The 15,424-nt window shown below is 39.4% G+C and overlaps 1 protein-coding gene across 3 annotated transcripts in view; it reads left to right on the top strand.

The window, feature by feature from the left end:
- LOC122811872 (transcobalamin-1-like) overlaps window positions 1–15,424 on the top strand; it is a 384,117-nt gene that overhangs the window by 161,499 nt on the left and 207,194 nt on the right. For all 3 annotated transcript variants that reach the window (XM_044084008.1, XM_044084007.1, XM_044084006.1), the window contains exons 2-3: window positions 8,033–8,221; window positions 10,024–10,170. In XM_044084008.1, coding sequence (XP_043939943.1) covers window positions 8,033–8,221; window positions 10,024–10,170 — 336 coding nt within the window. The remainder of the gene's footprint in view (window positions 1–8,032; window positions 8,222–10,023; window positions 10,171–15,424) is intronic.

Here is a 15,424-nt window from a genome sequence, read left to right as displayed (position 1 = left end):
CCATATGTTTGGAATATTCGATTTACTAACTGTACCATCCCCCCTGTTGAGACATGGCACTCCCTATGGCTCAACAAAGCTGCATATCTAAATAAATTAGACGGCAATATTGTTTTTTTCTCTTTGGAGACATACAGTCCATTTTCGAAGATTGCACCTCGTTTCTCCCATTTCTGTTTCTCTGCCTTTTTAGTTAATGTCTGCATTGTTTTTAACATTTCTAGATCTAAAATCTCAGAGGGCTGTAATTCCTCGGTTAAAAGTAAAGTTTCTGAGTCTGAGGCTGCTTGCTTTTCAGCTGCATCAGCTTTTGCATTCCCTTTTGAAATTCTATCCTGTTGTTTTGTATGAGCTAAACATTTGCAAATAGTTACTTTAGTAGGTAACTGAATAGAATCTAATAGGTTCAAAATAAGTTGCGCATGATTAATCGGTTTACCATTGGAAGTTATCATTCCCCTGTTTTTCCATTGTTGTGCAAAAACATGCACTGTAGAGAAAGCATACTGACTGTCAATATATATGTTCACACATTTATCTTTCGCTAGAGTGCAAGCCCGTGTTAAGGCTATCAGTTCTGCTGCTTGAGCAGATAGGTTATGCTGTAAGGGTTGGGCTTCTAAGGTTTCTGTATCTGTAACTACTGCATACCCCACTAGATTTTTCCCTGTAGGGCCCCTTCTGCACGAGCCATCTACGTAAAATGTCACCTCAGCATTATCCAAGGGCATATCAGTGAGATCTTGTCTGGGCAAGGTTATTTGCTCAATTTCCTGCAGGCAACTGTGCGGTGTGCCATCCACAGGGGTTGGAAGCAACGTTGACGGGTTCAATGTTGTACAACGTTCAATTGCCATATGAGGTTGGCTCAGCAGTATGGTCATGCATGAAAGATGTCTAGCAGGAGAAAGATATGCTATTTTTTCTTGCAGTAAAATTATCGCGACTGCATGAGGCACTCTCAATGTGAGAGGGTGGAATAACACTACTGAGGCTGAAGCCTGTACTGCCATTGCAGCTGCGACCACTGCTTGCACACAGTGAGGCAACGATCATGCCACTGGGTCTAACTGTGATGAATAGTAAGCTATGGGGCATTGCTTATCCCCATGCTGTTGCGTCAGAACTGACATCATATATCCCTGTTTACAATCTACGGTCTGAAAGAATCGTTTATGGTAATTCGGAAGTCCTAAAACTAATGATGAAGCTATCAATTGTTTTAGTCTGCAGAAAGCTGTCTCTGCCTCGGGTGTCCATTGTAACAAATCTTGTGCTGCCATTGGTGTTTTATATATTAAATCAGCCAGTGGAGCAGACTCTAAAGCATAGTTTGGTATCCAGCTTCGACAAAAATTAGTCGTTCCCAGGAAGGACATCATTTCCTTCTTGGTTGCCGGTTTGGGTGCTTGTAAAATTGCTGTTTTTCTGTCTTCATCTAATATTCTACCTTCATTGGATATTACATATCCTAGATATCTAACCTGTTTTTTCCAAAGTTGTAACTTACTTTTGTTTACTTTATGTCCTTGTGCTGCTAAAAATTTCAATAACGCTGTAGTATGCTCCCTGCATTGATGCTGGGTGGGGGCTGCTAGCAAAATGTCATCTACATAAAGCAGAATTTGACTACCTCCTGGTGGGGTAAACCCTGCCAGGTTGCTAGCCATTTCTTGTGCAAATATTGTTGGACTCTCACAATATCCCTGTGGTAGCCGAGTATAGGTATACCTTTTACCCTGAAATGTAAATGCAAACCAATACTGGCTATTAGGATGTATAGATATTGAAAAGAAAGCATTGTTTATATCTACCACAGTGAAATACTTTTGTTGTGGCTTCAAATCATTCAACAAGGTGTGTGGGTCTGGCACCGTACGTGCCCTGGGTATTATTGCATTGTTTACAGCTTGTAAATCCTGTACCATCCACCATTCCCTGTTTGCTTTTTTAACAGGAAATAGAGGGGTATTACATGGTGAATCAAGAGATTCTACCAGTACTCCTTCCTTGAGTAATGCTGCTATAATAGGCTTGATTCCCTGTTCTGCATCTTTCCTCAAGGGGTACTGTCTTTTCTGTGGTCTAAATGCTGATTTTGGTGTAATACTAACTGGTCCTGCTGTTCGAATAAGTCGTCCTACATCTGATTTGCCTGCTGACCAAAGAATCTTTGGTATATCACACAAGGTTTTTTTCTTCTTCTTCTAATAAGAATGCTAATCAGCTGTCCTCACTAGTTTGTAAGTGTACAGCTGGATGCGTCTGTGTTAGCCAATTCAATTTCTGTTTTTGTATTCCCTGCTCTGATAATTCTGAATCAGTTTGTTTTTCCCACCTTGTTACTTTTTCTCCTAAGTCTGCCCATTTCACATTCTTGCTTTTCGTTAAGCTGACATGTGGTAGTCGATTAGACTTGTACAGTGCTATGAATTCCAGAGGTAATGAACAGCTTACCACACTGTTTCCCTCAGTATCCCAGTACAAGGTTCGTAATACTAATCTGTTTGCAGGATTTTTGAATAACTCTTGCTCATATTCTTTATCGGGTCCTGGTATACTACAGTAGTATAGAGTACAGTGTAACAAATGCTGTCGGTCAGTGTCAAGGGAGGGGGCCTTACTGATGGCTACGTTCATCAGTTCCTCAGTTACTGCCCCTGGACCAGTTGTAACTAGGTCCTGGCTGTACCAATAAAAAGTTTCACCCTCCGTTTGCACCACGAAAGTATCCATTTGTCTTTGTGCCTCCATACCCTGCATAGTGGGAACTACCGCTATGCCAAATATCTGCATAAGATCTCTTCCCAGTAAGTTTACTGGACATTTTGCAGAAACTACAATTTTACTTTTCTGAGTCATACCTGAAACAGGGTCAGTTATTGCTATATCATGGGAGAGTGGCTCCCTATATAGCTGTCCGTTTGCTGCTTTCACTAATATATAATCAGGTGATTCGGAATATTCTGGTAACTTGGAGGGGTGTATCAAAGTCCGTGACGCCCCTGAGTCACACAGAAATTTTACTTCCCTCTCCTCCACCAGAAGTGTAACTTACGGTTTCGTGTCTGCCAGATAGAGCTCCAAGCTCAGTAATGCCAAATCTAAAATTTCACTTTCTTCATCCTCCATATCTACTTGCACTTCCTCTGTTCCTTCTACTACATTTACGTTTGTTCTTTGTTTGTTAACTTTTCCTGATGATCTCTGACTTCCATCACTATCATATAGTCAGTCTTCATCATCCTTGCTTTCTGTGGTTACCTTTTTATTCTGCCTGCAATCCCTCGCTAAATGTTCTTTCTTTCCGCACTTAAAGCACTCACCTTTCTTTTTTCTTTCCTCAAAATCTTCTGACCGTTTGTCAGATTGTCTATTTCCCTGGGCATTTTTCTTACCCTTTTTACCTGACTGTACTACAAAGACCTCAGCTCCGTCTTCAGCTGTGAAGACCTGTGTCTTCTTTTTCTTTTTACTATTAAAGTGTCGTTCAGCATGTCTAGCATATTCAAGTAAGGCTTGTAGCCTACTTGTTCGATGATCTATCATATGCTTCGTAATGAAGCTACTGATAGGTGCAATGCAACCTTTCAAAAACGCATTTTTCAGTTGCTGTTCATACGAGGTATCATGTGTTTGATTTTCAGGAATAGCCATACCACTATGGTTATTGAAACATTCCAATAATCTACCATAATACGCATCTACAGTTTCATTTTCTTGTTGTATGCATTGATTAATGCAAGTCCAATCTGCTCTAGGTTTCCATTTTTCAGAAATTCGGTCTGTAAGACCTTTTACTCTGTTGTCTAGTTCTGCGTCACTATGTGGGAGTGGTTTAAGCTCTGCATTACGAGGATTCCAGGTGCCACAAATCATGTGCCAGTCTGGACCCACAATTTGCCTAACTACATTTTCTACTTCTTCCCCATTCAAGTGGCAACTTAGTCTCATACCTTGTAAATCTTGTAAAACCTTTGTATAATTGACTTTTGGATGGGGAATTCCCTCTGTAGCTTTCCGGATATCCTCCAGTGTCCATGGTCTATATACTAGAAGTGTTGGGTCCTGCCCTTCCTGTCCTGCCTGAGGATTTGGTACCTCGATAAGTGGACAGATTTCCTCCTCACTTTCCTCTAGTGTGTTTTTTCTTATTTGATACTAGTCTGTGTCCCCAAGTGTTTTACGTCTCCGGGACCTAGTTTCAATAGGATCTCTAACAAATGGTTTTAGTGTCATTGTGACGTCAGGATAACGTGGAGGTGGACTAGCTTGTCCACCCGCTTCATATCCTGCAAAAGGCATCGGAGGGGGCGGGGGAGGAGGAGCCATCGCTATTACTATGTTATTATCTTCTTTGTCTAAAAACAGCATCTTAGCATTTTTAGTTTTCTGTTCCCTTCGGTTTACTTCCTCAATCCACCTGCGTGCCTGAGGAATGCCTAATTGCTGTTGCTTTTTTGCCTGACCTTCTGCGTCAGATTTCAGTTGTTTTAAGAGTTTAACTAATGAAATTTTATCTAATTTACCATCGAATCCGTATTTATTAACCCATTTTGTATAATACCTAACATTATCAGCCCGTTGCAATTGCATATATTTTGCATCTTCAGTTAAGGGCGGATCTCGCGATGTTTTAGTGCACTGATTTCCCATATTAAAGAAAATGTTACGTAACCCTTTTTCACCACGTGGTATTTCAATTCCTTACACAGTTTATCTAGAATAACTGCCTACCTTATTCTGTTTCCCTGATCTCTGACAAAATATACAGTAATTTCCTTTTGTCCCTGATCTGTATAACAAATCTCTGACAATGACATTTACTGTAACCTAGTCCCTGATCTAAAACAGAAAAAAGGCAAATATCTTCCTACCTGAGCCTCCTGGGTCGACCAGTTCGAGACCGCTCTTCGGCCACAGATCAGAAAGTGGCCAGCCTCTCAAAATGACAATTCAATCAGAGGTCTTTCGTATTTCAAGAAGAACCATTTCGGTAGCTTCTCCTGCACAGTGTTCAACCACCGGTACACTCTGATCTGTAGCTGTCTGAGGGTTTCCGGTCCGAAGGACCAAACTGTTAAATAAAAACAAAGTTACAACACAGGAGGCTCAGATGCAAAAGTTTACTAGTGTACACCAGGAGGCAAAAAAACATACAAGTACAGAATTTTGTCTGACATGATGCAGGAAGTACACAATTTTATATAGGTTTAACATTCAAGCTGTGCCCACCTTACTGACGTGGTCAGTCAGAGGGCACCTACATCACTATGGTTTACAATATTCTATTCATATGAAAAGCTGATGTTATACATTTTAAAAGTTTTCCCTTGGGAATAATACAGCCTTGCAAAGCACCTGGTCAGTTAGAATGTCTCTCTGTAAATGTTACTCCTTCAAGGTTTAAGGCCTGCTCGAATACAATAGTTGGTTCAGTCTTGTAATACACCTCTTTGTTCTTCTTGCAACATTCTCCCAACAGCTGCGTCTTATCCCGATAACATTTACAAGGCCAATTGTCCCAGAGGAAGGAGAAGAAGATTTTCAATGCTTTATACATTTAATTTCCTGACCCAGTAGATAATCATTAGTGAAAAACATAAGCTTGCTGAGCTGGCTACTGCCAGGGTCAGAGTTCAAATACATTGCAGCTCCAAAGCTTCAAGCAATTACATGTAAAATCATTCTTATTGCCATATTATTAATAGAATAAAATGCATTATATACTATTTGCTTTTTAACTAGCACTTTATATATGTTCAAATACATATTTTTCTAACATTTTCACACTAAATTCTCCAATAACAATAGCCTCAGATTCATCAATTCATCTGAATAATGGCAGAGTTATGGGAAGAAAGATAGGAGTGCAAGTGCGCTCTCGCTTGTGTGTGTGTGTGTGTGTGTGTGTGTGTGTGTGTGTGTGTGTGTGTGTGTGTGTGTGTGTGTGTGTGTGTGTGTGTGTGTGCATTTTCTATGTTGTGTGTGTCAGAGTTGTCTTGTGTAGTGGTAGTGTTATAGAAAATGTTTTCCTAAGGTAAGTTGTTGGATTGGGATTAAGGCTAGCAAGCCTTACTTTTTTTTTTTGTATTACTAACGTGATGCAATATGGCACAGCCCCCCTGTATCACCTTAGTAATGGGTGCTAACTCTCACGCTGCTCTTAACTCCCAACCTTAACTCTGCACCTTACCTTAAATAAAAACTCCCACAACACTGCCACTACACAACACAGTCAGACACACAAATCCGCACAAACACACATTACCAGCACTGCATCTATCCCCTTACCTTAACCCAAACCTAAACCTAAAATACACACACACACACACACACACACACACACACACACACACACACACACACACACACACACACACAACCTATCCTTGACACTTTTACACCTGCCAAACCACACTCACCTGTCTCAAAGAAACATATTGTTGAAATTTTGGAAATTCGGCTATCCAAATCTTTGGCACTGTATACCATCTGTAGCATTTGTCAACCAAATGTACATTCAACAAAATGCAGGAGAACCATTTATATATATATATATATATATATATATATATATATATATATATATATATATATATATATGTTGTAATGGCTAATCCTCAGAGTATTAAAACTACATATCTCTGTTTCATCTAATGAAATGTCCATCTGTTTGGGAGTATCTTAATGATTTGATGCCTGTGTCATTTTCTCTGTGTACTCCTGCATCACAGTGGTTGATTACACTGAATATACGCATATGCGTGTGTGTGTGTGTGTGTGTGTGTGTGTGTGTGTGTGTGTGTGTGTGCATGCATGTGTGTTTCTATATATATATATATATATATATATATATATATATCTATATAAAAACACATAGAGAGAGGGAGGGAGAGAGAAGATTATATATATATATATATATATATATATATATATATATATATATATATATATATATATATATATATATATATGTATATATATATTTATATATATATATATATATATATATATATGTATATATATATATATATGTATATATATATATATATATATATATATATATATATACACACACACACACACACACACACACACACACACACACACACACACACACAGAGCGACAGCGATAGTATTGATTCTATTATGCTTGATTCAAATGCCCAAATGACAAATGCAAAACCACTGGCAAAAACATTTAAACATTAGTAATATAAGCACTTAACCCTGAAAGTGCAAAAGACTGCAAGTAAAAAAACAAAAACAATTTTCTTTTACAATATTCACACTAACACTCTCCCATAATACGAAGCTTTTTCTTTTCATAGTGGCAGTGTTATGGAAAGGTTTTTTTCTAAGATAAGGTGTAGCGTTATGGTTAGAAGCAGGAGTACAACTAACCCGTACTCTAACCATACACTCCAAACACTTGCATACACAAATTCCTACTCACTAATACCAGCGCCCACCTGACAATCCCTATGCCACATTTCAACAACTGCTTTGCACTCTGCACCATTTGGCAAACCTGACATTCAGCAAATTCACACCACTTAGAACACATTTGATGAACCGCACATTCCACCATTACCATGCATGTTTCTATCCACGTGTGCATGTGTGTTTGCTGTTTTTATGCCTTTTATATGACTTTCTGTTTTGCATTGTTGTATTATATTTTAGAGTTTTTTGTTCATATTTTGGGAGTTTTTTTCCCTTCAGGTCCCATTTGCTATTGGACTTTGCCAAGGAAGGTCAACCCAGTTAACAAAATACAAATAGATAAAGAAACAAAGTATAACATTCTGTGCAGAGATAGTGCTTCATTAATCAAATGACTGACTTGTACATTCAAGCCTGGAAAACCCTGCTGTCAAGAAGATTTCATTCCAAAAGTCCAGTGATGTACTAATGTTAATACTAGCCTTGATTCTAGGGTATCTGCAAAGCTGCCCAACATGAAAACCATTCTAATCAGGGCATGTGCTGTTTAATGCTGGTCTCTTTCTCTATTTGTATTTTCCAGCTATTCCTGCTGACCAACAGCCACTAATCGCTTCTCTTCTGAGATCAATGGTCAGGTCAATAAACAACCAGTCTTCACCAAATCCAAGTATCCTAATTGGCCTTCGTCTGGCACAGAATCACAGTCTTGCTAAGGAAAAGCAACTCCTAAAGGCACTGAAGGATGATGCAGTCAACCGAGTGCAAAAAGGTAATAACGACTTTTAATGATTGGCTTTATGCAAAATCCTAGATTTGTGTTTTTAATCATAAAGTCTGTCTAGTTGATTTGTGACAAAATAATTCAAACAAATGTATTTTCCACTCTTGGAATTAGGACCACTTTCACCTGCTTTGATGTGGAATTAATATGTTTAGGTCAGTCAAGCACTTGGTTATAGCAGTATCAGCTGAAGCTATAACCTGCTTGCCCCCCCCCCCACACACACACACACACCTGGGAGAATACTTTTCCTATTAAATAATTTTCTCTGTTTAGAAGTTGTGACACCCTAATCTGGAACTGTTATGGGTGAGTGTCCTGAAAATGTGTGCAGTAGCACTGTAGCATGGATTTCCAGGGACTCCATGCAACAGCAAAAACAGGATGCCTTTACACTATAGGTCTTCCATTCCCACATGTTAGCAGTTTCTCTCCCATGATACTGCCAGCCCACCATGTAACTTTATAGGTCAGTCTGTACAAACGCTGAACTGTTGCCATTGTTTCAACCAGCAGCAGAACTAGAACTAGGAACAACAAAGGATTCTCAGTCTCAAACTGCTTAGAAAGGCATTGCTAACTTGCCTGTCAGCCTTAATAATTTGAAGTGCATCATGTATCATACGAGCTCAGGATCTTAGGAATTGCAAGACTCCGGAGCCATAGGACCATTTCTGCCATACCAGTACCTACCCTTAGACCTTGCCTCCCTTTTCAAAGAGGGTTAGGTCAGTCATAGCAGGAGCGAATTTCTGAATATCCATCTAGTTGTCCAGCTCCTTTTTAAAGGTTGGCAATTTGTCATATTGCTTAACTTGGAGATGAAGTTTGTTACAAAAAGAGGTAGGTATTGTGTTACAAATCTATCCCTCCACCTTGTCTTAGTTATTTGATGGAGCAGATTTAGATAGGCTTAAAATGACTCACAAGGGCAGTTAGCTTAGTACTAATCTATGAATATATATCTATATATATATATATATATATATATATATATATATATATATATATATATTCTATTTATATAGGAATTCCTGAACTACCAGATCCCTTGTAGTCCTATAAAGGAGGCACAGACCAACCCCAAGGAGTATAAATGGAAGTTAATATAGAGATAAAACCTCCATTGTTTCTTGATGGTTCAGGTTTTTAATCCAATCTCTGGGGCATTTCCAATTGTTTGATATGCTTAGTAATGTACATCTCAAAGGCAATTTTGTCCTCAATGATGAGCCTAATCAGTGTATAGTAAAAAGAGTTAAGGACTTCTTTTGATCTAGAAGACATACCTTTTGCTACGAGATGTGTAAGATAAAAGGATTTTCTAACCACCACTGTGATGGTTAAATGTGAGGAAGCTGTCCTTCCAAGTGCCAAGGTCTCTCATCACCTTTTCATTTTTAAAGTGATGCATTATCTATGCTAGAAGATAGATTCAGGGAGTGCTTACCACATACTACAATGTTGTGCTTGTTGGCATTGTGTTTCAGCCCATTTTTTGTATACCAGCTTTTTTTGGCAAGTGCAAGCACCTGTTGGAGTGTTTATATGTCAGTGATGGACTTCTCAGTGACTCCCAGCTTATAATCAGCCATGAGTTTTGCTTAACAGAGACCCTAGTTTGATATCTGGAGATCTGAGAAATAGATAAGACAGTAACATACAGATCCTTAAGTGTTTTGCCGCACCAGCTTATCATTTACAAAAACTCTAGTTTAAGCTTACTGTTCATTTCTTTTAATGGCTTTGTTCCTTTGTTTTACAATTCTTTCTGTTTTGGGTTTTCACAGGACTCAAGTTCACATCAGGAGAGGTTGCTCTTTATGTAATGGCCATATCAGCTTGCTGTGAAAACCCAGCCAAAGTTTTACAACTGAAAAGGAAGAATCTGGTACAGCTTTTGTCACAGAAGGTGAACGATGAACTGGACAGTGTGGGTAAGTGGAGGAGAGAACTCTAATTCTCTGTGAGCATCAAGGAAATAGAAGTCATATAAGTCTCTTTTTCTCTAATACCTTTACAATGGTGATAACAATTGCACTGCTTTTACAATGATAACTAAATGCTTAAGTGCTTCCTACTAGTATTTGAACCTCAGTCTTTAAATACAGTAAACTCTCAGTTAACCATGTTAATTCATGTTAACTCAGTTAATCCATGGGGATTGGTAAATGCCGGATGACTGTAGTTTCTAGTTGCTTGAGAGTTACTATTAAAAACAGGACTGACTATTACTGTACCCTATACTATTTGTTTGGTTTGACTTGTTCTTAGGTTGGGGAGAGTATATTCCTATCTTCATTTTTAAAATTCTAAAAACATAAGATATGATTCTGCAGGAAGGAAACAGAAAGTGCAACATGAAAATTATTCTGTATTTCTTCGATTTTTTTCTGGTTGCTTGAGAGTTCTGGTTACTTGTTAACTGAGAGTTTACTGTAGTAGTTTATGATGCTTCCATCATAAAACATGTTTTGTGTATAACCTTTTTGTGCAATAAATGCTTCAGCATTTCCAGGTAATAGGTAGATTCTAATCCAGTAAGTCTTTTAAAGCCTTTTACTAGATGCTTATCATCTTTTGTCAGAGTCCATGCTGAGTTCATGCAATTCTTGCCAATGATTTACACTAATGTCACATATTATTCCATAGATACCTGATGATAAAATGGTGCTAATGTATTTTACTGTTGCATAGTTGAGCAGCCTACAAAAGCAAATGTGAATATCAACAAATTCCATAAAATGTGACTGCAAATGTAAACACTGAATCATAAAGCATTTAATGCGTAGTTCCATTACTACTATACCAAAAGTAAAGTAAAGACTTTTAAATAACTGTTAACGAAATGTCTGCGCTGGGAAGAAACAGTTATTCAATGTATACGGTGTCATCAATATGTGAATTCCTATCACTACTACCAATTGCTTATTTGCTAGTTTGGAAATAAATGAATGAATGCCTATGCAGGGGTGGTACTCATAACACTTGTGATCTATGTTAGCATTTATTGCAATCATGCATTCCACACAAATATACACGCAAAGTAAAGATGTTACTTAAATCAAATGTTAAAGGTACCAAGAAGTTGCAATTAAACAGGAAAGCTAGTATAAAAGAGTCCTGCTGGAGAAACACAATGTACAGTTGTGTGTGAAAACTTACCGCAACAGTAGATATTCGAATGAACACCGTTGCAGAAACTTTAGCTATATGGGTTTATGTCCTGCAAGGATATAACAGATAGCCACCTTCCAAACCTTTAGGGCACCTTCCACATGCCAAAACTGTTAGACAGCATGAGCTGTGCTGTTAAAAAGACTGGTTTGAGAGCCAAGCTCTTCAGAACTATCATGTTAGCTGAGAGCAGGAGACTGAGCTAGAAGTAAAAAGATATGACTGCCCACACCATGGCAAAAGAATGTATTACAAAATAAAGGGGATGTTGGGAGGGAGCAGCTACTGCTGCAGTGATCATTCAAATATCTACTGTTATACGTTTACTTACACAACTGTACTATGTTTGGCATATTGACCACTGCTACAGTATCCTTAGCTTTTTGGGTAGGAAAGAAACAAGGACATGACTAGTTTGGCTTAAAGTAAACTTGGATCTGTGTGGAAACCCTTCACTCTGGAATAGAATTCCAGTTCATGTGAGGCAGAGCACCTCACTGAATCTCTTCAAGAGGAATCTCGATAAGTGGATGGGGGATCATAGGTTTGTCCCAGGGATTACTCCCGTGTCACTATTAGACAGAGGCACAGTAAACTAAACCTTAAAAAGGGCACAGTAAACTCAAATCAAGGGGTGGCGTAAGCCATACAGAATCGGGCTAGGCTTATAATTGCCCCAGGGCAGATAGCCTAGTATGAACCTATGAACCTATGGATACCACTTTATGCATAAAAGAAAGACTAGTTTGTAAAGAAACCCTGAATCTGTGGAAAATGAGATAGGGTTGACTTACCATAAGAGCCTGGAACTCAGATACCTGACACATCTAGACATCTGGCTGCTGGCAAATGCTCTTGCCTCCTCCATAGTGCCTTTTTTAGGCAAGGTCCCGAGAACATTACAGACGTGAACTTCGCCAATCAGAGCAAAATAAGGGCCACACTGCTAAATGCTAGGAGCTTAAACCAAAAACTGCACTCCCTAGAGGCACTGCTATCACTAGAAGATGTATATTGTCTGTGCAGTCACAGAAACCTTGTTCAAGGCCTCAGAGAGTACCCCAGCCTTGCAAGGCTACAATGCCTTTCACAACTTTAGACCGCAAAATGAACATATATAGACAAAAGGAAGTAGTGTTTCAATCTATATTAGAGATACAATCACCTTCCATATAATTAGACTGGACAAGTCAATTGAGTTACTCCAAGTCCAGGTTACAGTGGGTAAGACCCCCCATTTAAATCTTAGCAAGTTATAGATCACCTTCCATGTGTCACAATGCCCACAAAGCCTACTTGACCAAACTGGAGACAATCCAAATTTTACTAAACACTCCGGTTATGAGGGATTTCAATTATCCCACTATTAACTGGAAACCCTATGCTAGCTTTAACTCACAAGTGCAGAAGTTCCTTGACTTTGTTAATTCAAATGCTCTGGAACAGTGTTCATGCCCCCTACAAGAGGAACAAACATTCTAGAGCTGGCCCTCACTAACATGTCAAACAGATGCACTGCCACACCTGTCTGACCCTCATTAGTTAAATCTTACCACAAATCAGTCACCTATGAGCTGGCACTAACACCAGAACTCAAAAAGGGTGAAATCAGACTAAAAAACTTCACGAAGGCAAATTATACATTCCAAGCTCCACCCCAAGCTGGAAGTGGTAACTATGCCAAAGCTTATACTAAAGCCCTGTATAATCACTTGCATAAGTGTATAAACTCGGCTGTACCAGAAAGAATCAAAGCCAGACCCCCAAATAAAACAAGTTGCCATGGTGGACATCCAGCATCAACAAACTTTACAATAAATGCAAACAGTTGCTGTCTAAGAAAACTATGGCAAGGCCCCAACAATGGAAAAGCACCCTCCTAATCCTCAACAGGGAAATAAGACAACTTGTCAGATACTCTATGGGCTCCTTTGAGAGAAATTTAGCAAGTATAGCCAAGGATAACCTTAAGGTCTTTTTCAGCTATGTATGTAGCCTAAAAGGTAGGAGCCAAGCATGTGCCGAACTAGTGACCAGTGGTATCACACACACTGACTCCACAAATTTAGCAAACCTGTTAGCGGATAGGTTTGTTGAAAATTTCACTCCCTTATCCCCTCCTAACTTATCATAAAATTTCCCCCACCCTACATATCTGAAGAACTGGTCCTCAAAGCCTTGTCCAAGGCAAAAAACACAGCATCTATGGGACCAGATGACATCCCAAGCTGTCTTCTAAACAGGCTAAAACCTTAACGAGCATCACCTTTAAGTACCTTCTTCAATCATAGCCTAACCACAGGCTTTATTCCTGCATAATGAGGAGCATCAGTAGGTATTCCACTCCACAAAGGTGGCATAGCAATAGACCAGGGAATTGCAGACCCATAAGCCTGACCAGCCTCATCTATAAGGCCATAGAACGTATCATTATAGACCTCATAAATAAAGACATAGGTGACCTCCAAACCCTGGATCCTACAATTCAGCTTCTTCAAGGTCAGATCCTGCCTGTTAAATCTGGTGGATTTCTTTGAAAACGTGACCAAGGCCTCTTACAAGGGCAAATCTGTGCACACAGCATGCCTTGACTTAGCAAAGGCTTTCTGTACAATCCCATATTCAGGCATTACCGATAAACTTAGCAAACTGAATGTAGACCCCTTTGTTGGAAGATGGGTTGCCATCTGGCTCACAAACTGGGCACACACTATCAAAGTGGGTAACTCCACATCAACCAGCAGACCTGTTACCAGCGGGTGCCACAGGGCTCAGTGCTGGGCCCCTACTGTTTGGTATATACTTCTCAGACATTTTGGTCTAAACTAAGGGGTTGTGGCTGACCAAGTCTGCAGATGACTGCAAACTAGGTGCAATCATTGAATCCCCAAATGATGTCAGTATACTCCAGGAGGATCTCACACAGATGAACGACTGGTCTATTACTCATAGTCTCAATATGACTGCAAACAAATGCATCATCAGTCCCTTCAGCACAAACAATGCCCCTTCACACTATCAAATCAACAACAATATCATACGTACCCACAAAGTGGTAAGAGACCTGGGATCACAAGTAGACTGCGACCTTAACTTCAACCACAATGTGTCTACTGTAGTAAAGAAGGCTTTCTACATAGCACACTTGATTAGTAAAGGCATCGCCTTAAGAATAAAAGAGGTTATAACTCCTTTATACTCAGCATTAATCCTGTCCATAATAAAGTATAATGCCCAGATCAGCATGTACCGTAGAAAGCACCTGCAGCAATTGGAGAGACCTCATAGGTTTCTAACAAAGAAGATCAAGGGGCTCTAGCATGTGCCTTACACAGACCGACTAAAGTCCCTGTCACTATACTCCATATCAAATAGACTTCTTAGGGGAGACTTATGCCTTGCCTATAGAGCAATCCAAGACTCAAACCTAATGAAGAATGCTGCATATCCATAAAAGTTCCAGGGACTTAAATATGACCTGCGACATAAATAGAACATGCTGGAGGGACATATATATCTCCCAGCACGTGCCGAGTGTTTGGAACAGGCTACCAATTTATGTGAAACAGCGCACCTCTATGACACTGTTCAAGAGGAACCTGGACGAGTGGATGCAGTACTGTAAATTCTTACCAGGGATAGCACCCACAACCATCCTGGACATGGGCAGTCATCACTAAATGCATTCTTAGGTATTGACTAGCATTTCTGTGCTATTACATTGGGATGAAACGGCTAAGCTTAAAATAGCCCATGGGTCGATAGCCTAGTAATTTCTTATGATCCCATGATACTCTTCTTATAGAGATCAGAGCAATCAGTAAAACGGTTTTCCATTTTAAGAATCTCAAGTCAGCCTGATGTGCAGGTTCAAGTGGAGCAAGTGTTGGCTTCTCTAACACAAAATTAAGATCCCAAGGAAGAACCACCAGTATTCCTGGAGATCTCTTATGAAAACTCCTTTCAAAAACTTATCACATGAGTATGTATTGATAGAGGAGGATCTGTGGGTAG

The sequence above is a fragment of the Protopterus annectens genome, chromosome 9.part0 (assembly GCF_019279795.1).
Source record: "Protopterus annectens isolate FY-2018-M chromosome 9.part0, PAN1.0, whole genome shotgun sequence".
Classification (NCBI taxonomy): domain Eukaryota; kingdom Metazoa; phylum Chordata; order Ceratodontiformes; family Protopteridae; genus Protopterus; species Protopterus annectens.
This window is presented reverse-complemented; position numbering and strand designations above follow the sequence as displayed.